Source organism: Oncorhynchus mykiss, chromosome 23 (genome assembly GCF_057628025.1).
Source record: "Oncorhynchus mykiss isolate SJ-2025 chromosome 23, ASM5762802v1, whole genome shotgun sequence".
In the NCBI taxonomy this organism is placed as follows: Eukaryota; Metazoa; Chordata; class Actinopteri; order Salmoniformes; family Salmonidae; genus Oncorhynchus; species Oncorhynchus mykiss.
In genome coordinates, this window is record NC_143044.1 from 38,006,831 (window position 1) to 38,032,865 (window position 26,035).

The 26,035-nt window shown below is 42.9% G+C and overlaps 2 protein-coding genes and 1 long non-coding RNA gene across 4 annotated transcripts in view; 1 reads left to right on the top strand and 2 right to left on the bottom strand.

Moving 5' to 3' along the window:
- The window catches only part of LOC149972588 (uncharacterized), a 439,554-nt gene that overhangs the window by 101,313 nt on the left and 312,206 nt on the right, over window positions 1–26,035 (bottom strand). The window lies entirely within an intron of this gene.
- On the top strand, window positions 113–15,665 carry LOC110503128 (transmembrane protein 184B). Its single transcript, XM_090218035.1, is given in 9 exon segments — window positions 113–527; window positions 3,508–3,723; window positions 7,466–7,631; window positions 8,513–8,603; window positions 8,743–8,769; window positions 8,771–8,893; window positions 9,085–9,225; window positions 13,108–13,187; window positions 13,478–15,665. Coding segments are annotated over 8 exon segments (1,074 nt in total). The 5' UTR covers window positions 113–527; the 3' UTR covers window positions 13,708–15,665.
- maff (MAF bZIP transcription factor F) lies at window positions 18,388–25,728 on the bottom strand. 2 transcript variants are annotated; one of them, XM_021581230.3, is made up of 3 exons: window positions 25,503–25,728; window positions 20,694–20,780; window positions 18,388–20,596 (listed from the first exon to the last, which is right to left on the bottom strand). In XM_021581230.3, the coding sequence occupies exons 2-3, from the start codon at window positions 20,724–20,726 to the stop codon at window positions 20,153–20,155; spliced, it is 477 nt and encodes a 158-aa protein (XP_021436905.1). In that variant the 5' UTR covers window positions 20,727–20,780; window positions 25,503–25,728; the 3' UTR covers window positions 18,388–20,152. The 2 variants fall into 2 exon arrangements, with proteins under 2 accessions (XP_021436905.1, XP_021436906.1); XM_021581231.3 differs by having other exon boundaries at window positions 23,161–25,674.

A 26,035-nucleotide genomic window follows, 5' to 3' on the forward strand; every position in this document is an offset into this window, starting at 1 on the left:
CTCCAAATAGATGTAGCCTATCGCATGCATATTGTCACAAATCACGACCCATCCACTTCCTGGCCCTAGCTGTTCATTGGATGTGATTGGTGTAAACAGGAGGCTACATCTCATTCTATAGTACCTACGCTACGTAATGGACAGGACCGAACGGAGTTGATCTACTGTGGCTAATCCTAGTGGATTCCGTCTGTGTGGCAAACGCCTAGGTAGGAGAAAGGGGAGAAAGGAATGACGGCGTTTACAGAGCAGGACAAAACTGATATGTTACCTGTATTGTTCATAACAGAATGAGGAAAATACCAAGACACACTCAAATTAGATGCAAGCCTTAAAAACAGCTTTTTTTGAACGGATTTAACTCTTGGATCAGAACAGAAAGATTTCTAGTCGAACAGGACTGGAAAATGAACATGGATGTCGGAGTAACGATGGCATCTTTGTGTAGTTAAATCAATTTCTATCTTCTTTCTGGCACTAAAACTGCGCCGGCCGAAGTTTGCTCTATATTCAACTATCGATTATAGGTAAAGTGATTTTACTTGCCCATTTGAAAGGAAATACAATAGATTAAAGTAATGTATTGTTTTACTGCATTATTGGCTACTACTATGTTTCTCTACTGAAAACAATGTTTCTCTGCCAGTTGTTTAGCCTCTTGGCATGAATAGACGCAGTGGCGCAGCGGTCTTAAGGCACCACCTGAAAAATCCGAATATTTGATTTATTATACTGAACAAAAATATAAACGCAACATGCAACAATTTCAAAGATTATGCTGAGTTACAGTTCATATGTATAAGGAAATAATTCAAATGAAATAAATGAATTAGGCCCTAGTCTATTGATTTCACATGACTGGGAATACAGATATACAACTGTTGGTCACAGATACCTTAACAAAAGAGGTAGGGGGGACGTGGATCAGAAAACCAGTTAGTATCTGGTGATACCACAGTTTGCCTTGTTCAGCTTGACACATCTCCTTCACATAGAGTTGATCAGGCTGTTGATTGTGGCCTGTGGAATGTTGTCCCACTCCTCTTCAACAGCTGTGTGAAGTTTCTGGATATTGTCTGGAACTGGAACACGCTGTCATACACGTCGATCCAGAGCATCCCAAACATGCTCAATGGGTGACATGTCCGGTGAGTATGCAGGCCATGGAAGAATTGGGACATTTTCAGCTTCCGGGAATTTTATTTGTATTTATTATGGATGGCAGCAGCTACTCTAACTGGGGTCCAGCAAAATTAAGGCAGTTTTTATTTTTACCTTTATTTAACCAGGCAAGAACAAATTCTTATTTTCAATGACGGCCTGGGAACAGTGTGTTTTGAAAGAAAAGCACTTTTTTTGTCCATTAAAATAACATCAAATTGATCAGAAATACAGTGTAGACATTGTTAATGTTGTAAATGACTATTGTAGCTGGAAACAGCAGATATTTTAAAATGGAATATCTAAGGCGTACCGAGACCCATTATCAGCAACGTCTCAACGTCACCAGTGAAGAGTTGACTCCAGGATGCTGGCCTTCTAGGCAGAGTTGCAAAGAAAAATACATTTCTCAGATTGGCCAATAAAAAGAAAAGATTAAGATGGGTGAAAGAACACAGACACCTAGAACTCTGCCTAGAAGGCCAGCATCCCGGATTCGTCTCTTCACTGTTGACATTGAGACTGGTGTTTTGCAGGTAATACTGATGAGTTTCGGAAGAAAGTTATTTGTTTCTGGCCATTTTGAGCCTGTAATCGAACCCACAAATTCTGATGCTCCAGATACTCCACTAGCCTTAATAAGAGGGACAGTTGTATTGCTTCATTAATCAGGACAACAGTTTTCAGCTGTGCTAACATAATTGCAAAAGTGTTTTCTAATGATCAATTAGCCTTTTAAAATTATAAACTTCGATTAGATAACACAACGTGCCTTTGGAAAACAGGAGTGATGGTTGCTGATAATGGGCCTCCGTACTCCTATGTAGATAATCCATTTAAAAAATCAGCCGTTTCCAGCTACAATAGTCATTTACAACATTAACAATGTCTACACTGTATTTCTGATCAATTTGATGTTATTTTAATGGACACATTTTTTTGCTTTTCTTTCAAAAACAAGGACATTTCTAAGTGACCCCCAAATTTTGAACAGTACAAAGGTAGTACACTGGACTTTTACTCGTCCTGTATTAGCCATCTGTAGTGCGTGCAAACAAATTCTAATCAGCACCACCGCCCCCCCACACACAAAACAATTGACTTTATGCCATTGAAACGTTTTTTTTCCTTGTTGCTGCCAAGCATCATCTATTCCCTACCTGCAGAATTCCATTTTCTTCCTCTTGTCTCAGCCACTACCTAATATTATTACCTCACTCACACACTTCCATCTGTTACTTTATGTGTTCCTCAGTCTGTCAGGCAGCCACATCATTCCACTGACTGCCCTTTTTCCTTTCAAATGAGACACAATGTCCCTTTGCCTCAGCAGAGCTTCACTTCCCAGTTGTGTGTCCCTCTGTCTGCCACTGGTGCATTCACTCCAGCCCCTTTCTGCATGCTGATCTGCTGATTCTCTGCAAACCAATACAAATGACCCCTATATATCTATCTCTCTATCACACACACACACACACACACACACACACACACACACACACACACACACACAATATACTGGCACAGTTTGTCATGACTCATGCTATGCTGCTGTTAATGTGACTTATGGTTGCTATGCGGTTTGGCAGCCAAGCCCTGATAGGTCAGTTTAGACACGTCCTCTATGTGCTGTCCACTGTTGTGGTCTCAAGGTCTTTGTTGTGCTTGGGAAAGGCATTATGAGTCATAGCAGGCTATTTTTAGTCTCACATGTTATTGTGTGGCCTTTTGAAGTGGACTGTATTTCTTATTTTTCTATGATTATGCCAATGACAGCACCAACTGACGTTGAGTTTGTTATCGCCTTGAAGGTCCTGGCAATACAAACATCTGATGCTAAACTATGTTTGAAATAGGGATTCATGATGACAAAATGCAATTTTTGTATTTTCCTTGTGTTTGGTCTTCCATAGGAAAATACTGTAGTTAACAGAAAAGTTGACTGATACAAGTACATGCTTTCAGATCAGCCTGTTTAACCCAAAACTGTCAATAGAAACCAAATTATTTTAGACAGGAGGGAAAAGCCCTGTCTATACAGTTTAGTAGTAGGGTGAAACACTGGTTTGACAGTGGTCTCTTTCCATCTCTCTCTCTTTCTCTGACTCTTCGGTAAACAGTACGACACACCTGACTCATTGTGTCTTTCTTCCTTCATCAGATGCTCTCATCAACGTAAATTACAGTACCGATAACTGGTTGATGATTGATGGTTACAGTCTCTCCAATAAGGCTCTGCTTTCCACATGTACAGTATAACTGGAACGTATCAGAACGTATGTCTACACTGTTTATGTATCATTAATGTAGACAAAGGACGTGTTCTCTCTGTTCGCTGGTCTCCAGATGAGTCGTCTATGGAGGCGTGACGTGCCCCTGTCTGATCGGCTAGGACTACCCCCTGGTCCCCGTCCATCCATGCCCCCCCCGGGCCCAAACATCTCCTGGTTCCCAGAGGCCCCCCTGCTGACCTCAGAACAGCCCACCTTCCTCATGACCCTCGCTGCCCAGGCCGTGTCAGGCTTCTTCGTCTGGACCGCCCTACTCGTCACCTGCCACCAGGTAATACACGCACACAGACAGACACACACTGCCTGGTACGGCAACTGCACCGCCCGCAACCGCAGGGCTCTCCAGAGGGTGGTGCGATCTGCCGACCCATCACCGGGGGGCAAACTACCTGCCCTCCAGAACACCTACAGCCCCTGATGTCACAGGAAGGCCATAAAGATCATCAAGGACAACAACCACGAGAGCCAGTGCCAAAGCTGGGCCCGAGAGACTGAAAACAGCTTCTATCTCAAGGCCATCAGACTGTTAAATAACCATCACTAGAACCTTAGAGACTGCTGCCTATAGACATAGACTAGGAATCACTGGCCACTTTAAGGAATGGAACACTAGTCACTGTTTACATATTACATAATGTTTACATATTTTGCATTCCTCATCTCATATGTGTATATACTGTATTATATTCTACTGTATTTTAGTCTATGCCACTCCGACATTGCTCGTCCAAATATTTATATATTTTGAATTCCTTTACTTTAGATTTGTGTGTATTGTTAGATATTACTTGTTAGATATTACTGCACTGTTGGCACTAGAAACACAAGCATTTCGCTACACCCGTAATAACATCTGCATGTGACCAATAAAATTGTATTTGATTTGACTTCCCCACATCTCTAAACAAAACACTCAACCCACTAAAAATAAACACCATTTGGTGTTTCTGTCGACATTTGGCTGTGGCCGACTCAGGTGTCTAGGTGTTGTCTGTCCCTGTAGGTCATACAGTGGAGGAAGGGAGGGTTATGTAACTACAGGTTCCACCTGGGGTGATGCTGGAGGAATAGATGCATCTGCGCAGTGCTCAGAGAGCACAGGTTGCCTAGCAACAACACACAATCTCTGTTTGTTTAACTGAACAAGTCAACACAACACACTGCACACACCCACCGCGTCAAAGGCTACCTGTCCTTCTGTCGGGAATGAGAGTCTGCTGGCTTCTTACAAGTTTTGTTTCTTACTCTCTCCCTCTATTTCTATCCCCACCCTCCTCTCTCTATATACACTGAATGTACATTTTAGTCATTTAGCAGACGCTTCTGTCCAGAGCGACTTACAATAGTGAGTATCAACATTAGGAACACCATGACAGACTGACCAGGTGAAAACTATGGTCCTTTATTGATGTCACTTGTTAAATCCACTTCAATCAGTATAGATGAAGGGGAGGAGACAGGTTAAAGAAGGATTTGTAAGCCTTGAGACAATTGAGACATGGATTGTGTATGTGTGCCGTTCGGAGGGTGAATGGGCAAAACAGATTGAAGTGCCTTTGAACAGGGCATGGTAGTAGGTGCCTTTGAACAGGGTATGGTAGTAGGTGCCTTTGAACAGGGTATGGTAGTAGGTGCCTTTGAACAGGGTATGGTAGTAGGTGTCTTTGAACAGGGTATGGTAGTAGGTGCCTTTGAACAGGGTATGGTAGTAGGTGCCTTTGAACAGGGTATGGTAGTAGGTGTCTTTGAACAGGGTATGGTAGTAGGTGCCTTTGAACAGGGTATGGTAGTAGGGGCCTTTGAACAGGGTATGGTAGTAGGTGCCTTTGAACAGGGTATGGTAGTAGGTGTCTTTGAACAGGGTATGGTAGTAGGTGCCTTTGAACAGGGTATGGTAGTAGGTGTCTTTGAACAGGGTATGGTAGTAGGTGTCTTTGAACAGGGTATGGTAGTCAGTGTCTTTGAACAGGGTATGGTAGTAGGTGTCTTTGAACAGGGTATGGTAGTAGGTGTCTTTGAACAGGGTATGGTAGTCGGTGTCTTTGAACAGGGTATGGTAGTAGGTGTCTTTGAACAGGGTATGGTAGTCGGTGTCTTTGAACAGGGTATGGTAGTCGGTGTCTTTGAACAGGGTATGGTAGTCGGTGTCTTTGAACAGGGTATGGTAGTAGGTGTCTTTGAACAGGGTATGGTAGTAGGTGTCTTTGAACAGGGTATGGTAGTAGGTGTCTTTGAACAGGGTATGGTAGTAGATGTCTTTGAACAGGGTATGGTAGTAGGTGTCTTTGAACAGGGTATGGTAGTAGGTGCCTTTGAACAGGGTATGGTAGTAGGTGCCTTTGAACAGGGTATGGTAGTAGGTGTCTTTGAACAGGGTATGGTAGTAGGTGCCTTTGAACAGGGTATGGTAGTAGGGGCCTTTGAACAGGGTATGGTAGTAGGTGCCTTTGAACAGGGTATGGTAGTAGGTGTCTTTGAACAGGGTATGGTAGTAGGTGTCTTTGAACAGGGTATGGTAGTAGGTGTCTTTGAACAGGGTATGGTAGTAGGTGTCTTTGAACAGGGTATGGTAGTCAATGTCTTTGAACAGGGTATGGTAGTAGGTGTCTTTGAACAGGGTATGGTAGTAGGTGTCTTTGAACAGGGTATGGTAGTCGGTGTCTTTGAACAGGGTATGGTAGTAGGTGTCTTTGAACAGGGTATGGTAGTCGGTGTCTTTGAACAGGGTATGGTAGTAAGTGCCTTTGAACAGGGTATGGTAGTAGGTGTCTTTGAACAGGGTATGGTAGTAGGTGTCTTTGAACAGGGTATGGTAGTAAGTGTCTTTGAACAGGGTATGGTAGTAGATGTCTTTGAACAGGGTATGGTAGTAGGTGTCTTTGAACAGGGTATGGTAGTAGGTACCAGGCACACTGAAGAACTGCAACGCTGCTTTTCTTGACACACTCAAACCGTGTATTTATCTCCCTCCCTCTTTCCATCTCTCTCTATCTGTCTCCCTCTCCTTCCCTCCCTCTTTCCATCTCTCTCTATCTGTCTCCCTCTCCTTCCCTCCCTCTTTCCATCCCTCTCTATCTGTCTCCCTCTCCTTCCCTCCCTCTTTCCATCTCTCTCTATCTGTCTCCCTCTCCTTCCCTCCCTCCATCTCTGTCTCTCTCCGTCCCTCCCTCTTTCCATCTCTCTCTATCTGTCTCCCTCTCCTTCCCTCCCTCCATCTCTTTCTCTCTCTCCCTCCCTCTTTCCATCTCTCTCTATCTGTCTCCCTCTCCTTCCCTCCCTCAATCTCTGTCTCTCTCCGTCCCTTCCTCCATCTCTCTCTCTCTATCTGTCTCCCTCTCCTTCCCTCCCTCCATCTCTGTCTCTCTCCGTCCCTTCCTTCATCTCTCTCTCTCTCTCTCTCCCTCCCTCCCTCCCTCCCTCCCTCCCTCCCTCCCTCCCTCCCTCCCTCCCTCCCTCCCTCCCTCCCTCCCTCCCTCCCTCCGTCTCTGTCTCTCTCTCCCTCCCCCTGTCTCTTCATCCATCTGTCTGTCTCTCTCTCCCTCCATCTCTCTCTCTCTCTCCTTCCTTCCCTCCCTCCCTCCATCTCTCTCTGTCTCTCTCCCTCCCTCCATCTCTGTCTCTCTCTCCTTCCCTCCATCTCTGTCTCTCTCTCCTTCCCTTCCTCCATCTATCTCTGTATCTCTCTCTCTCTCTCTCTCTCTCTCTCTCTCTCTCTCTCTCTCTCTCTCTCTCTCTCTCTCTCTCTCCCTCCCTCCATCTCTCTATCGGTCTCCCTCACTCACTCCCTCCATCTCTCTCTCTCTCTCTCTCTCTCTCTCTCTCTCTCTCTCTGTTTCCCTCCCCCTCGCTCCGTCTCTCCCTCCCCCTCCCTCCATCTCTCCTTCCCTCCATATGTCTGTCTCTCCCTCTCTCCATCTCTCTCGTTGTCTCTCCCCCCTCCATCTCCCTCCCTCCCTCCCTTCATCTCACTCTCTCCTTCCCTCCCTCCATATCTCTCTCTCTCTCTCTCTCAGATCTACATGCACCTGCGGTACTACAGTTCTCCTAATGAGCAGAGACACATCGTGCGGATCCTCTTCATTGTGCCCATCTATGCCTTTGACTCCTGGCTCAGCCTCCTCTTCTTCACTAATGAGGAGTACTATGTCTACTTTGACACCGTCAGGGACTGCTATGAGGGTAAGAGACTAGCGTAGAACAGAACTGAATGGCTTCACCGTGGAGATCAGCTGTATTGTGATACTTCCTCACCCAGTGTGTGGAGGTCATGGTGCAGCCCCATGGACAGATGGCTAAATGCTGCTCTGCCTCAGCGCTATCTCTTGTTGTTCTGAGGCCTGCCCAGATTTCTGTGTAGGAAAACCTGTTGCATAGCAACCCTGTTCACCCTATAGGGCAGCCCTAATGATGAGGTCTCAACCAAACTTGCTGGGACACACACACACACACACACACACACACACACAGAGAAAGAAGACAACCTGTACCCTTATCAGAGAGTCAGCTGTTTATCTGGTCTGGCTTATGCAATACTCCTAGTCACAAGGTATACACTCACCAACACACACTCTGACACTCACCCTCCCATACTGTCTGTTACACACCCAACACACACTCGGACACACACCCTCCCATACTGTCTGTTACACACACTTGAATCCCCCTTCAGGGGTTAATAGATAGTACAATGGTGTATAGTGTGTTGGTCATATGCAGTGAGGGATCAGGGCTGGGCCTTTCCTCTATCTGTCATATTGGTCACATTGATGCACTACAGACAGAGAAGTTCATAGACAGGCCACTGGATACATCCTGTAGGTGGTCTTTAATTTGTTCAGTTAAAGGTGAGAATAGATTGTGTGTGTGTGTCCATTACCTTTGATATGACAGTCATTGTCTTATCTTGTCTCTTGGTGGAATGGAAGAGTACTGGGTTTGAGATTTTTTTCCATGCCCATATTAGGAGGGCAATTATGATGTTAAACATGTCCGAGTAGTTTAAATGTTTAAATGTTCTTAAATGGTCCTTTTTTGACGATGTGTGTGTCTCTCCTGTGCAGCGTTTGTCATCTATAACTTCCTCAGCCTGTGTTATGAGTACCTGGGAGGAGAGAGCGTCATCATGGCTGAGATCAGAGGAAAACCTATTCAGTGAGTCTTTTCTTCCACTCGTGTGTGTGTGTGTGTAATCTGTCTGTGTGTGTAGTTTTGTGTAGTCTATTTGTGTGTGTATGTTGAACATCTCATTACCTGATGCTGTATTTAACAATGTGTTTTCCTGCGTCCCCAGGTCCAGTTGTATTTACGGTACGTGCTGTCTCCATTGGGTTCTTGCGGTTCTGTAAGCAGGCCACGCTACAGTTCTGTGTGGTCAAACCCCTCATGGCCATGGTCACAGTCATCCTACAGGCCTTTGGAAAGTACCGCGACGGAGACTTCAAGTACGATACTGTGCTTCTTCTTAAGCAATCGTAGAATATCTCATACCAATACTTTATAATAAGACTTTCAGTTACCCAAAATACACTGTGCTTCTGTGTGGATAGATGTCAATCCAGTGATACAGGTTCGTCCTAATGCTGGTTTACACTCAAATCTAATCAACTGTCATGTCCCTGTCTGTCCCCCCCAGTGTGAACAGTGGGTACCTGTATGTGTCCATCGTCTACAACATCTCAGTCAGCCTGTCTCTCTACGCCCTCTTCCTCTTCTATTTCTCCACCCGGGACCTGCTCAGCCCCTACAGCCACCTGGTCCTGTTTGACAAAGCGAGGTCGCGTCTTGCTCTTCTCACCGGTCTTCTTGTCCACTAGACAGATTAAGGCCTGAGGAGAGAATTGACTTGAATACAGGTTTATTTACTAATGAACATTATTCACTGACAGAGAAGATACCTGTGGTGGGTAGGCTATACTTGGATAGAGACCCGGTTGGGTTAGGAGACGTTAACAAGCTAATGTAACTTAGTAACTCACTGTGATAAGGTTAGGGGTTGTTAACAAGTTAATGTAACTTAGTAACTCACTGTGATTTGTACTTCTTCAATACAGGTGTGGATGTGTAGGACTGCGTTGTAACCTGGGCAGATGATGGATTTATGCTCAATGATGACAATCTGAAAACAAAAGTATTTAAAAAAAATAAGTACTGGAGTTTACATACAGCTGAAGTCGGAAGTTTACATATACCTTGGCCAAATACATTTAAACTTTTTCACAATTCCTGACATTTAATTCTAGTAAAAATTCCCTGTCTTAGGTCAGTTTGGATCACCACTTTATTTTAAGAATGTGAAATGTCAGAATAATAGTAGAGAGAATGATTTATTTCAGCTTTTATTTCTTTCATCACGTTCCCAGTGGGTCAGAAGTTGACATACACTCAATTAGTATTTGGTAGCATTGTCTTTAAATTGTTTCTTGGGTCAAACATGTCGGGTAGCCTTCCACAAGCTTCCCACAATAAATTGGGTGAATTTTGGCCCATTCCTCCTGGCAGAGCTGGTGTAACTAGGTCAGATTTGTAGGCCTCCTTGCTCACACATGCTTTTTCAGTTCTGCCCACACATTTTCTATAGGACTGTGGTCAGGATATTGTGATGGCCACTCCAATACCTTGACTTTGTTGTCCTTAACTTGTTGAGTGTAGGGGGCAGTATTTTGATTTTTGGATGAAAAACATACCCATATGAAACTGCCTATAACAGAACTGATATTGTAGGCCACATATGTCAGAGTCAAGGCCCGCGGGCCACATCCGGCCCGCAAGAAGGTTTTTTACGGCCCCTGGGATGATCTTGATTTATTATTAGAACCGGCCCGCAGCAAGCCGGCAGCCCGCAGATCTTTTACACGCACCAATACTACATTTCCCACAATGCAAAGGTGACGCACCGAGCAGTAGGCTGCTTCATTTCAATATTTATTGGCACAGCAGTCGTCAGCATCACAGTAAAATTAACTTTCAGATACCCATCAAAAATGGCAAAACGGAAGGTGGATACTGAGAACCGGGGGTTTCAAACAAGGTGGGAGTCGGAGTATATGTTCACGAAGGTAGCTGGAAAACCTGTGTGTCTTCTGTGTGGAGAAAGTGTGGCGGTACTGAAAGAGTATAATCTGAGACGACATTATGAAACGAAACACGCGGACAAAAACAAGAATATGGACATGGAACAAAGGCTACAAAAGGCAGAGGAATTAAAACGAGGCCTCAAATCTCGACAGGCTCTGTTCAAAAAAGCCAAATCACAAGGCCAGGCTGCTGTCAAGGCCAGTTTTATTTTGGCAGAAGAGATCGCTAAATCAGCCCGGCCATTTACGGAGGGGGATTTCATCAAAAACTGCATGATTAAAGTTTGTGACGAAGTTTGCCCAGAAAAAAGGCAACTCTTTTTAAATGTGAGTCTGAGCAGAAACACCATTGCCGAGAGAGTAGACCAGTTGTCCATCAATCTAAAAGAGCAGCTTGTGAAAAAGGGAAAAGATTTTATTGCATATTCCTTGGCTGTGGATGAGAGCACCGACATTTCTGACATTGCCCAGTTGTCAATTTTCATCCGCGGAGTGGACTCCAACCTAAGCGTGACAGAGGAGTTTTTGGCTTTACGTCCTATGCATGGCACAACTACGGAGCATGATTTGTATGAAGAGGTGTCAAGATGTGTAAATGAGATGGAGCTGCCTTGGGAAAAACTCGTGGGTTTGACAACCGACGGAGCACCTGCGATGTGTGGACACAGGAGCGGACTGGTGGCGAAGATACGGGAAAAGATGCAAGAGGAAAACGCGACAGGTGAGCTGACAGCTTATCATTGTATCATACACCAGGAAGCGTTGTGCGGTAAAGCCTTGAAAATGGAGCATGTAATGAGCATCATCACGCGCACAGTTAACTTTATCAGAGCCAAAGGTTTGAATCACCGCCAGTTCAAGGCATTTCTGACGGAGTTAGAAACGGAGCATGGTGATTTGCCTTATCACACAGAGGTGCGATGGCTAAGCCAGGGAAAGGTGCTTCAAAGATGTTTCGAGCTTCGTGAGGAGATTTGTCTGTTCTTGGACAGCAAAGGGAAAGACACAACACAACTCCGAGACGAAATGTTTCTGTGTGAAATGGCTTTTCTGTGTGACATTACGAGTCATCTGAATGCAATAAACTTGCAGCTGCAGGGTCGGGATCGTGTCATCTCTGATATGTACAGTACAGTGAAGGCATTTAAAACCAAACTGACTCTGTGGGAGACGCAGATGCGGAAAGAAAATTTGAGCCACTTTCCCAGCTGCCAGACCATGAAAGAGAAGCTCTCTACCAGTGCGTTCCCGAGCACACAGTTGGCTGATAAAATAGGTATGCTTGCCGCTGACTTTCGACGCCGATTTGCTGACTTTGAAGCACAAAAAAGCAGGTTGGAACTGCTCGGTAACCCATTTGCTGTTGACGTGGAAAGCTCACCACCAAACCTCCAAATGGAGTTGATTGACCTCCAATGCAATGATGCACTGAGGGCAAAATATGCGGCAGTGGGTGCTGCGGAGTTCGCCCGTTTCCTCCCCGGCACAATGCCCCAGCTGCGCATCCAGGCTGCTCAAACGTTGTCTATGTTTGGCAGCACATACCTGTGTGAACAACTGTTTTCTTTGATGAACCTGAACAAAACATCACACAGAAGTCGACTTACTGCTGAACACCTCCACTCAATTCTGAGGATTTCTTCAGCTCAGAGCCTTACCCCGAACATTGATGAACTTGTGGAAAAGATGGGACACCACCAAGTATCACCCTCAACCTCAAACAAGTGAACATTACTGTGCAATCACATATTTAGAGTTTTTACTCAGTTCAAGTTTAAAAGTTAAAATTTAATATTTGTTTTCACTGCATGTTACTTCTCCTTAAACAAAGTGTTGTTTTTGATTAATAGATTTTTGCACTTTATTTTTTTGTATTTCAATCCAATTATATTTTAAAAATATTTCAGTTGAGTGGATGATAGAAAATTGCTATTATTGTTTTTTCTTTGAAGTAAATTTAGCCCACTTTTGCTAAAATAGAAAATATAGTCTACTGATGGTGCCTTGAATACCGGTTTCTTTCATTTAATGTTCATGTTATGGGGATATTTATATAAAGGAAATTTGTCTTTTGTGTCTGTTGAAAATTAAAGATTACTGACAGAGCCATAAGAAAATATTGCTTTATTTATCTGATCATATTGTAATATATTTGTTAGGTTTTCAGTAGGTTCAATTAGGTTCACTAGACTATATGCGTCATTTAAAAAATTTTCAATGAACATTCGAACAGTCCGGCCCTCGTCTTGTAGCTGATTTTTTTATTTGGCCCTCCGTCCATTTGACTTTGACACCCCTGGTCTAGGTCATTGGGCCGTGGTACTGTAATATTTTCAGATCTTCTCTCTATAACATGATGTCAGGTCTTCTCTTGTCACTGACTCACACTCTCTTTTCTCTCTGTTCCCAACATACGTTTCCAAATGTGTCCTCGTCCTCTACATACTCCTTTATTTTCCTTTATCATCTTTCATTCATCTTTGTTTTTGGAATACCTCCTTTCCTTCATTCTTTTTATAAACTCCTATCTTGGTTCATTGGCCATCCCTCCTCTTCCTATACTCTGGGTAATTTTGTCTTTCTTATTCTTCCTCCCATATAATTTCTTTCTCTTTCCCCATGCTGCGTTATCAAGGCCCAGTTCCTATGTATGGAGAGTCTGGTAGGTCTGCCACTGAGTCTCTTACCCAGCTTTACACTTCTTTCTACTTCTTTACAATCCTATGTTCAATGTTGTGTTCCCTTTGTCTTACTTTCTATGAAAAGTTGCTTTCTGTCAAATCAGTGGTTGTCCTTGTTGCTGTTTTTACGTTCACTGCAGCAAGCTTCCAGCAGTGATTTCTCACTGTGTTTAGGTTTTACATTATTCACAATTACTATACAACTCCTACTTGACCTTTTTGATATTTTATCTCTTACCTGTTGTCCTTTCCTCCACCCCCCTATTCTCAGGCCGCTGTGCCCCAATGAAGAGCATCTCCAGCAGCCTGAAGGAGACGATGAACCCTGGAGACATGGTGCAGGATGCTATCCATAACTTCTCCCCGGCCTACCAGCAGTACACCCAGCAGTCCACCCTGGAACAGGGTCACTCTGCCCCGCCTGTGTCCCGCACCATCAGCACCATCAGCACCCGCGACAACGAGAAGACCCTGCTGCTCAGCTCGGATGACGAGTTCTAAGTTAACACACACCAGCCCCAGCCAATCACCTCTTTACTGACTGTTGGGGTGAGGTACTACCTCCTGGTCTTATGGAGTATTGGCAGGGGATTTAAAGTGTGTTTGGGGTTGGCATCGACCTCAATACAGGGATACAGGACCATATGACTTAGCCTGGTCCATTCAATATCCTCTACTACACACAATTCAGGACTTTACAGGAACTCTTCTCTTGGTAGAATATACACTTATTGGGAACATGATGTTATGATTGAAACCATTGTCTAGAAAAACTTCAATGGTTGGTTATATAGGACTTATAGAGATTTTCTGAGAGAATTATACTTCACTTATTAGAGAGACATTTATGGTTTGAATAAAAGTGATTTTATCGTTACAAAATGTGTCTGCTAGCTAGCTAACATCCAATGACGATGATGGCCCATACTATATTTATATTAAAGTACTTTGGCTATGGATGGCATTTTATTTGTTGTTTTGGTTTAAAATGTTCTGTTTTAAGACCATTCCCCATGGTGATCATTTTTAAAGTTGATTTTAAAGGGATGGTGTGGGGTAGTGGTTTAGGGGAGAACCAGCTGTGTGGACTGGAGTATGGGACAGGGACAGATAAGAGAGGGGGATGGACAGGGGACGTAAGGGAAGGGAGGGATAATGGTTGGTTTGACAGCACTTGATCAGATTCCAGATGAAAAGGACTGCTCCAGTGTTTAGTGGCTGTAGCATGCAGACGAGCAGTGTGGTAGTCTGGATCATACTGTTGTAATTGGGGCATTATTTGTATGGTGAGGATTAGACCTTCATCCAGCGAGGCTCACTCTGTCACCAGACCTCTGCTGGCCTCTAATGTAGGTTAAAGTCATGTAGGGTAAACACCTTAGTGAAACCGATCGGTGTGATCAGACAACGCAAGAAGTTAAGAAGTAAAGTTAGATGTCATGCTACATGGTTATAATGTAGGACATTTTTATATACTTACAATTCCAATTAGACAAACACTGCACAATTTCAGACAAATAAAGTGTAACTCGATACAATAAATATTCAGCTTTGTAATGAAGTGTGGGTCAGTTTTAGACTCACTTTTAGTGTCGTATACATGTTTTCATTACACAGAAGTGAATGTTCAGTGCTTACAGAGAAAATATATTGCGTTATCCATAGTTTAGATTTTAGTTTATTGTAGACAGTAGGGGCACAACTTTGATTTGAGACGTGGGAGGGGGGGACATATATATTTTTTCAGTCAGATAAACACTCCAAACTGCCTACCCGACCGCTCAGAGCCGTCCGCATGGTCCTAAAGCACACTGACTTTTAGATTTTAATAAACAATCACATACCAATGATAAAATGGGGGGACAAATGCAATTTCAGAATATGGGGGGGAGATGTCTCCCTGTCCCCGGTAAAAGTTGTGCCCCTGGTAGTGAGTAATACGGGACTGGCTGCCATTATACAGTAAAGACACGTTGAGTCCATGCTCCATGCTTAATCCTGCAACCAGAGCGCAGCAGGGAGACTATTATATTTGGTCACTTGACACAGGCAGACACACACACAAATCTATCAAACACAGACTGATCATGGTAACACGTTATGCTTGCAGCCTACACATTCTGTCTGCTAGAGAAAGGAATGCCGTGTCGTCGAGTGCCAGCCTCCGTCTATCCTGACCTCTCAATTTTTGCTGTGTGTGAATGTGTGATAGCTCGGCCCAATATGCGTAGGAAAGCCAGGGTCCAGAGAGGCTATTGTCTGTTGGATGGGTCAATATTTCCCATTAAGCAGGGGTGGAAAAAGTACCCAATTGTCATACTTGAGTAAAAGTAAATATACCTTAAAAGAAAATGACTCAAGTAAAAGTTAAAGTCACCCAGTGACTTTTGGTTTCAAGTATACTTAAGTATCAAAAGTAAATGTAATCGCTAAAATATACTTAAGTATCAAAAGTAAAAGTATAAATCATTTAAAATTGCTTATATTAAGCAACCCAGATGGCACGATTTTCTTGTTTTTTATTTATTTACGGATAGCCAGGGGCACACTCCAACAGTCAGACTCATTTATAAACCAAGCATTTGTACTGCCAGATCAGAGGCAGTAGGGATGACCAGAGATGTTCTCTTGATAAGTGCGTGAATTAGACCATTTTTCCTGTCCTGCTAAGCATTCTAATGTAATGAGTACTTTTGGGTGTCAGGGAAAATGTAAGGAGTAAAAAGTACATTATTTTCTTTAGGAATGTAGTGAAGTCAAAGTAAAAGTTGTCAAAAATATAAATAGTAAAGTAAAGTGCAGATACCCCAAAAAACGACTTAAGTAGTACTTGAAAGTATTTTTTACTTTAAGTACTTTACACCACTGCCATTAAGGTATAGTCAGAATGTCTGCTTTAATTATAATGTGGAGGCCAGTGTGTAGCATGTTATGGAACTAAAGTAGGCCTTGAGAGGAAAGACCAGAGAGCTTATTATGATGTCTCCTGTAGCATTCAGTTGAGTCCTCTAACACGTTGAATATATTATGATGTCTCCTGTAGCATTCAGTTGAGTCCTCTAACACGTTGAATATATTATGATGTCTCCTGTAGCATTCAGTTGAGTCCTCTAACACGTTGAATATATTATGATGTCTCCTGTAGCATTCAGTTGAGTCCTCTAACACGTTGAATATATTATGATGTCTCCTGTAGCATTCAGTTGAGTCCTCTAACACGTTGAATATATTATGATGTCTCCTGTAGCATTCAGTTGAGTCCTCTAACACGTTGAATATATTATGATGTCTCCTGTAGCATTCAGTTGAGTCCTCTAACACGTTGAATATATTATGATGTCTCCTGTAGCATTCAGTTGAGTCCTCTAACACGTTGAATATATTATGATGTCTCCTGTAGCATTCAGTTGAGTCCTCTAACACGTTGAATATATTATGATGTCTCCTGTAGCATTCAGTTGAGTCCTCTAACACGTTGAATATATTATGATGTCTCCTGTAGCATTCAGTTGAGTCCTCTAACACGTTGAATATATTATGATGGTTTGGACTCATCCCCAAACATTTAGAGTTTCTGGTACAGAGAGAATCACACCACAAGACTATTTCATTCTCCATTTTCCTGATATCTTCTCTCTCTGCGCTCTCTCTCTTTATCTAGGCCTGCATTTTATTAACCAGATGTAGAAGACTCAAGATGTCGCTCTATAAACTCTCTTCTTTTGACTAGTTTTCTGTATTATGTCATAAATCTGCTGATATTATGCTTCTGTTTTTCATCTAAATAATATTCAGAGAAAAAAAATATTAGGCCAAGAGAAAATAAAGATATTTAGATTTGTTTTAAAGGAGTCTTGTCATTATTATGCTATTTCATATTAAATTGTATTTTTAGAACTTGGTTGTTTCTTAGATGTTTTATGATTTTATGATAAATATAGCTCCAAATCACAAGTGAAAGAGTGGGAAATCTTATGGGGAGACATATCTGCTTTTCTCTTCTGAAAGTCAATTTGACATGAACATTATATCTGCTTTTCTCTTCTGAAAGTTATTTTAACCTCCCTAGTCAACAGTAGTTGTAGTTCCCTAAAGAAACCGCTCCCTGCTGTTGTACATACACTATGGTTTCATTCTTCTCCTTTTTGCTTCCCTCTCATACATTATGAAACCTACCAGTGGGGAAGAACTGGCAAAAACAGCGTGATCAACAGCTACATGATCAGCTGTGTGACATGGTCAGCCATTACAATTTAACAGTGGTCATAATTGATAGTTTACCAACACCGCTACTGAGTCATGACTGACTTAAGGAATTTGATTTATATTACTTTTTTGAAGTCGTCAATGTGCTTTGCATTGTAAGGGGTGAAAGGGGACTCACCTCACCCTCTACCAGTGAAGCAGGTTGAGAGCTTCAAGTTCCTTGGTGTCCACATCACCAACAAACTAACATGGTCCAAGCACACCAAGACAGTTGTGAAGAAGGCACGACAAAACCTATTTCCCCTCAGGAGACTGAATATATTTGGCATGGGTCCTCAGCTCCTCAAATGGTTCTACAGCTGCACCATTGAGAGCATCCTAACTGGTTGCATCACTGCCTGGTATGCAATTGCTCGGCCTCTGACTGCAAGACCCTACGGAGGGTAGTACGTACGGCCCAGTACATCACCTGGGCCAAGCTTCCTGCCATCCAGGACCTCTATACCAGGCGGTGTCAAAGGAAGGCTCTAAGAATTGTCAAAGACTCCAGCCACCCTATTCATAGACTGTTCTCTCTGCTACCGCATGGCAAGCGGTACCGGAGCGCCAAGTCTAGGTCCAAGAGGCTTCTAAACAGCTTCTACCCCCAAGCCATAAGACTCCTGAACATCTAATCAAATGGCTACCCAGACTATTCACATGCCCCCCCCTATACACACTTTTACGCTGCTGCTACTCTTATCTATGCATCGTCACTTTAATAACTCTACCTACAAGTACATATTACCTCAACCGGTGTCCCCGCACACGGACTCTGTACCAGTACCCCCTGTACATTACTTAAACTTTTTTTTAATATGTATTTTCTTAAAACTGCATTGTTGGTTAAGGGCTTGTAAGTAAGCATTTCACTGTAAGGTCTACCTACACCTGTTGTTTTTGATTTATATAAATGATCACAATCACTCCATTGTATTCACAATATATACAACATTTATTTCAGTTAATATATAAAATAGACAATGTACTTAATTTTCACCATAGAAAAAATACATGTAATAAATACAGACCATTTTAGTTTTGCTGTACAAAACATCCAGCACAATTTGACATTAATAATCTTATATGAGACAGAGGATAAATGCTATGCAACATTGATATTGAGAAGATAGCTAAGTATATCTTAAGGGAGTATTAATCAACACAATATAATGAGTCATATTATTGACAGATTAAATTTATATTGCCATTAATTTCCGAATGTCGAATCAAACTGTCTAGTGGAGTCAGCAGGGGTTTATTGATAAATCCTGGATGTTACAAGGCTTTCAGGTGAATTAAGCACCACTCATCTCTGTCCTCTCTCTTTGACCTCCTCAATCACCTCCCAAATCCTCTCTACCACCACATCTTTTCTTCATATCCATCTCTTTTTCTTCTACCATTCTTTTCCTTCATTCTTTCTCCTTACAGTGTTTGTCTCCCTTTCGAGCAATTTCAGAAAACAAAACGTAAAATAATAATTATCATAAATAACAATACGTATCATCGCAATCACCTTGGTACTTTATAGAAAAATAGTATCCCTACAACAAGCCACACGACTCACTATGAAATTAGTACAAATATGGTGTACACACATACTAAAATCATCTTACAGCAACATGACCGTTGGCTTTTAGCATATCTAAAACAGCTCATTACAAGTTAAACATTACAAAAATAATTGTCACACTCCATACAACAAGTAGACTTGAGAATTTCCCCAAACTAGTCATATCCAGGTATTTGAAACATACATTACATCACAGCACTCATTAGCTTTGTAATATCTATCCTTTAAATACACATAAAATAGAATACCTCTGAATAAACGTTTGCTCAAACATTTGTCTCTTGTATAAACATTATAAAATAACAGATAAAGGAATGCATCAATTGATTTTTGCATTGACATAGCATTCTACGAGATGTTGATTATTCAACTGTTTCCAGCAATGACCAACTTCTGCAAGTTGGGGAATCTAGAGACAAGCAAAGGATGTTTTTTTTTTAATAGCAAACCAAAATGTGCACTGTGGTACAGTTGAAAACACCCATGTAACCACTACACACGGCAGCACAGTGAAGCACAATAGTATCGACACACTAGAAGTACAGAGGAACAACACTCCAAGACGTGTACAGATGTCAATAGTGATGCCATTTAAAAAGTCAAAGCATTAGAAGAAGCGGTGGAAGAGTCTGATTAACCCAGACATTGTGTATCAGGGCTGGATGCCATGCCAGAAGGCAGAGTGTTAGCTGGCTCGGGCCTGTTGAGTAGCAGTTACAGAGAGCACCAGCAGCAAGACTGGCTTTGTCCACGGATGGTGTCTGTGTCCCTGTTTTGCACGTCTGTCGTACTTTAGTTGGATTCGTCAACCATCGTGTTTCCTTAAGTCCACGCATGTCTGAGTGTGTGTTGGCTGGGTTTAGAGACTATTTGTCACTGCCTGTGAACACCGTACGTCTGTGTGTGTGTGTGTGTGTGTGTCTGTGTCACCCGAAGCGCATGAGCTTCATAAGTGCCTATTTGTCCTATTCCTCCAATCCTCCTGCTCTCTCCAAGCGTGCATGTGTTTAGCTGTGTGTGATATATATATATATATATATATATATATGAGAGTGTATGTACGTGCCTGTGTATATGAGTGTACATGTACAAGCGTTTGTCTGTCTCCAGCCCGGTCGGTTCCTCCTAGGAACCCCCCTGCTCTCTCTGGACGTGGGCCTGTGGCGGGGTCTTCACTATGGTAATGACAGAGGCTGTGTTGAGGCGTGGGGCTGTAGCCAGGAGGTTGCCCCCTCCAGACTCTAACCCACGGGCAAATCTCTGCAGGGCTGCCAGCCTGGCCCCTAGGCCCTCCAGCTCTCTCCTCATCCCTGCGTTCTCCACACCCAGCCTCTCCACCTCCCTCTGGAGCTCCTTCTTTTGCTGCTCCAGGGCCTCGCGCTGGGACACGCGCTTCACCCGGCAGCTGGCAGCATAGCCACGGTTCTTCAGAGTGCGCCGGCGCTGCTTGAGCTTCTGGACCTCCTCGCGGGACAAACCCCGCAGGTGCAAGTTGAGCTCCCGTACAGACAGGGACATGAGCTCGCTGTCCGACAACACCGGAACGTTCTCTCCACACTCCCGCTTTACCTGGAGAAGGATGGAGAGTTGTATCATTTTCTTTTAGAGAAAGTGCTGTGACGTGCGTGTAACATGCACTTTACAATCGAATGAACTCTAATTCTACCTTCAGGGCTTTGCTGCTTCTTTCTGACGTCATGATCTGGCTTTATCCTGTGTCTCCGACACCAATAAACACAGATTTATAGACGGTCTACGAGAGAGTGAGAGAAAGGACATGATTACATTTGAGAAACGTTAATCTAATGAAGTTCATGTGTTCCCTTATACACACACACACCTACTACACCAGTGTAGTAGGATATAAAGACATTCCATCTTGGACTGAAGACCTTCCCTTGAAATGAAAAAACATCCACCACACTTCTGCGGTCTATCATTCAACTGTCTAAGTGGGAGTAAAGTGAAGTTAATAGTTTAAGATTTCTCCCCTGACTGGAATGGTGAAGGGAAGTTAAGTCTATCATGTGCCCATCCCACATTGCTCAAATCAGGTTCCCCTCAAACACTAGTAACCACTTCCTAACACTCACAGCAGAACTGAACTAATATGAATACAGTTATAACCTAACAGATTGGACATATTGTGCATTTCCAAATGCTCAAAGCATAGGGGCTGGGTTCAGTGGCGGTCGGTGCCGTTTAAGATGGGGGGGGGGGGGGGGGGTGCTTTTTTTACGAGCCTTATTTCTATTACAGCATAATGTCATTCATATTCCATTCACCCAGCTCAATGTAACAGTGATAGGTTTAGGCTACTACATGATACTGTAATTTTCCCTATACCCATCATGAGGTTGCTACAACCTAGTCTATGAATGAAAGTTTACAGCGTAGGTGCACAGGTCGTTAGAATTTTGAGTAATCAAGGTGATCTAGGGTGTCATCATTAGTCCAACAGTTGCAAACGTGAATTTTTATACCTGTTCTGTTCACTTCAGTCTAACTTTAAAAATATATATTTTTTACCGGCAGAATCGGCAGAATGAAGACACGATAACACACAAACAGAGTTCCCTTTCATAGCAGCCACATGAAAACAGAATGATCCCTTTGCTCGTTGTATATATATATATCAAATGATGTCACATTCACGTTTAGCAGATGTTATTGCGGGTGTAGCAAAATGCTTGTGTTTCTAGCTCCAACAGTGCAGTAATATCTAACAATTAACAACAATACACACAAGCTAAAAAGTAAAAGAAAGGAATTAAGGAATAATTAAATATTAGGATGAGCAATGTTGGAGTGACAGACTAAAATACAGTATAATAGAATACAGTTTATACATGAGATGAGTAAAGCAATAATATGTAAACATTAACGTGACTAGTGTTCCATTATTAAGTGGCCAGTGATTTCAAGTCTATGTATATGGAGAAGCAGCCTCTAAGGTGCAAGGTTACGTAACCGAGTGGAAGCCACAGAGTGATGGCTATTTAACAGTCTGATGGCCTTGAGATGGACAGAGAGAAGCTGTTTTTCAGTCTCAGCTTTGATGCACCTGTAGCAGGAAGAACAGGAAGTTGCTCAGGTGGTTGTTATCCTTGGTGATCTTTTTGGCCTTCCTGTGACGTTGGCTGCTGTAGGGGTCCTGGAGGGCAGGTAGTTTGCCCCCAGTGACGCATTGTGCAGACCGCACTACCCTCTGGAGAGCCCTACGGTTGCGGGTGGTGCAGTTTCTGTACCAGGCAGTGATACAGCCCGACAGGAAGCTCTCAATTGTGCATCTGTAAAAGTGTGTGAGGGTTCTAGGTGCCACAACAAATTTATTCAGGCTCCTGAGGTTGTAGAGGCGCTGTTGCGCCTTCTCCACCTCACTGTCTGTGTGGATGGACCATTTCAGATGATCGTCAGTGATGTGTACGCCAAGGAACTTGAAGCTTTCCACCTGCTCCACAGCGGCCCCGTCGATGTGGACAGGGGCGTGCTCCCTCTGCTGTTTCCTGAAGTCCACGATCAGCTCCTTTGTTTTGTCGACATTGAGTTAGAGGTCACTTTCCTGGCACCACATTCCCAGGGCCCTCACCTCTCTGTAGGCTGTCTCGTCATTGTTGGTAATCAGGCCTACTACTGTTGTGTCATCTGCAAACTTGATGATTGAGTTGGAAGCGTGTGTGGCCACGTAGTCATGAGTAAACAGGGAGTACAGGAGGGGGCTGAGCACGTGCCCTTGTGAGGCCCCTGTGTTGAGGATCAGCGAAGTGGAGGTGTTGTTTCCTACCTTCACCACCTGGGGGCACCCATCAGGAAGTTCAGGACCTAGTTGCACAGGGCGGGGTTCAGACCCAGGGCCCCAAGCTTAATGATGGGCTTTGAGGGTACTATGGTATTGAATGCTGAGCTATAGTCAATGAACAGCATTCTTACATAGGTATTCCTCTTGTCCAGGCGGGATAGGGCAATGTGCAGTGCAATGGCGATTGCGTCATCTGTGGATCTATTGGGGGCGGTAAGCAAATTGAAGTGGGTCTAGGGTGTCAGGTAAGGTAGAGGTGATATGATCTTTAACTAGCCTCTCAAAGCACTTCATGATGACAGAAGTGAGTGCTACGGTGCAATAGTTCAGTTACCTTTGCTTTCTTAGGTACAGGAACAAAGGTGGACATCTTGATGTGGGGACAGCAGCCTGGGATAGGTTGAATATGTCCATAAACACTCCAGCAAGCTGGTCTGCGCATGCTCCGAGGACACGGCTATGGATGCCGTCTGGGCCGACAGCCTTGTGAGGCATAACACGCGAAAATGTCTTACTCACGTGGCCACGGAAATAGGAGACCCCACAGTCCTTGGTAGCGAGCCGTGTCGGTGCCACAATGTTCTCCTCAAAATGGGTGAAGAAGGTGTTTAGTTTGTCCAGAAGCAAGATGTCAGTGTCCGCGATGCGGCTGGTTTCCCTTTGTAGTCTTGCAACTATCTACGTGCTCGCCTCTTCTCACCTTTTCCCTTCGCTTGTGGACTTCATTGTACATCAGCTGTCTATAGCCAGGCACAAAAACCTTTCCAAGCCAAACCTTCATACCATGACCGCTAACCGCTACACACAGCATACATCGTTGTCACGCCATTGTCAACATAGCTACTAGAACTGACGCGTAAGTAAACCTTCTTTAATCATGCAGTACAGTGCAGTCAGAAAGCAGTTCAGCAGTTACACCGGCAGGCCCCGGTGGCAATAAAATAAAACCAAACGCTTACCTGGACTTGGAAGAGTTCCAGTATTTGATAACCAGCCTGCTAACATAGCATCCCTCTCTTTTTGAGCTGGGTGTTTGAGTAGGCTAAAACTAGCGAGCTGCATTCGCTTGCTAAGTAAAAGTTACAATTTAAAAAAATACAACCTCTCACTTCTTAATTTGGAAGAAATGAATTTGTTCAACTATTGGTCTCTCTTTCAGTCAACTACTCACCGCATTTTGTGCACTGCAGTGCTAGCTAGCTGTAGCTTTCAGTACTAGATTCATTCTCTGATTTTTTGATTGGGTGGACAACATGCTAGTTCATGCTGCAGGAGCTCTGATCGGTTTGGAAGTTGTCATAATTACTGTGTAGGTCTATGGAAGGGGGTGAGAACCATGAGCCTTCTAGGTTGTGTTGAAGTCAATGTACCCAGAGGACGAAGGAATATAACTGTATTCCGTCTACACCATGGTGCTACCCTGGTGCTGCTGAGGCAACTGTAGACCTTCAATGCAAAACAGTGTGTTTTAATCAATTATTTGGTGACATTAATATATTTAGTATGAATATTTTAGTATAGTTTTATCTAAAAGGTTTAACGAATGTTTCCATTTATTTTCACTGAGGATGATGGTCCTGCCCTTCCTCCTCTGAGGAGCCTCCACTGGCTGGATTGGACTCTTGCATGTGAAACTTGGTATTTGGAGGATATCTTTTACATTTTAATATTTGATCTATTCAGGACAAGTGGCAGCTATGTTTTGAGTGTTATTTTAGAAGTTATTATTGCGTTTGATGTAGGTTATCATGTGTTGTTACAATCATTAACAATAAAATCCCCTTCCCCTAATTAGGATAAGGAACGAGATCACAATAAGAACTTGATAGATGTCAAATAGAATGACTCAGCTCTAACATAGACGTCTAGACTGGATTATAATTATTGTTCTAAATAAAGGCTCTGGTGAGTTTACGGTGGATCTTTGACCTTACTGTTTCCCGAAATGCGTGGGAAGTGACCTTACACTCAAAAACGTCTGTCCTACCACGAGGCGTCGTTGTAAACCGATGTGACCATTTCATAAAGTCATAGTGATTCAGCAATAAGCTGCCCACCGCTAGTTTCTAACGGGCTAAACCTCACTAAATATGGAACGATACCCGTAAATTCTGCATTTAAAGCAGTATTTTGTGCCTAATAGTGTTATAACACAATACAGTTCTGACGTTAGTTGTAATGTGTAATCCAATTAGCCGAGAAGCAGAAACACAAAGCTATATTTATCTTTCAAATTATATGAATGTTTCATAAGATAACTTTCATTATTAACAGATTCACATTTAAGATGTGCCTATGTAAACATTTAATTCTCAATAAAAATCCACCCATTTCCTTAAACTGGAAGGGAGCTGTCGAGGTAGCTCAATGCGATAGTAAACACACGCCATCGCAACTGCGCAGGTCGCCATCTATTTTTTTTAAATAGCTCCTTTAAACCTTTAAAAATTAGAACCTATACAATGATATACAAAACACCACACATATCGAGAACAATACCCGACATGCATCTAAGATATGTAAATAGTGAATATGTGGTCGTATCATTGTTGCCAATTTGTAGCAATTTTGCAAGGCTAGCTAAACAACATGCTAGTAGCATTAGCCAACAACACGGATTAGCCAATGCTAGTTAGGTGGCTGCCTAACTCGAAATGCAAACAGCTGCCTACTTACTTGTCCTTAGCTATGTCGTTGGAGAGTACCAACAGCCTGTCTTTGAGTTGTCGACACAATTGTATAAATAAATGTTTAAAAACACGGAGAAAAGTCAAATACTGTGTTAAGTCGAAGTGAGATAATCGACAAAATGTCAGTCCGCCTTTTCCCGGAATTACTCTGTTCGGTGGGGTTAGATTCTTTCATTCACAAAAAACACAGTAACAATGACGTAAACTCGAAGGAATGAGGGTGGATCTCGCCCGCCCCCACAGCGTACGAGCTGGAAGCAAAGGATCGGGATGTAAACAATAAGGAATCCATGAGTCCCAAACTTTTCCATGATGATGACCTTTCATATTCTTATTGATTTAGAAAGGCGATGTATGGAAAAGGTAAATATATGAGGGAAAATGACATTCCAAATTAATAGTCAGCTGCATACCTAGTGAATGTAGGTGAAAATGACTTTCATTTTTATATAAATGTGAAAAAACAACAACCCTGAAATTACAATTATACTGTAGAAAGGGAGAGTCTGATTCCTTGCT

Bases quoted from the DNA above. Each gene is read 5' to 3' on its own strand.
- maff (XM_021581230.3), bottom strand. From the start codon at position 20,726: ATGACGTCAGAAAGAAGCAGCAAAGCCCTGAAG. The intron at 20,597-20,693 runs GTAGAATTAGAG...ATCCTTCTCCAG, and splicing joins GAAGCAGCAAAGCCCTGAAG to GTAAAGCGGGAGTGTGGAGA.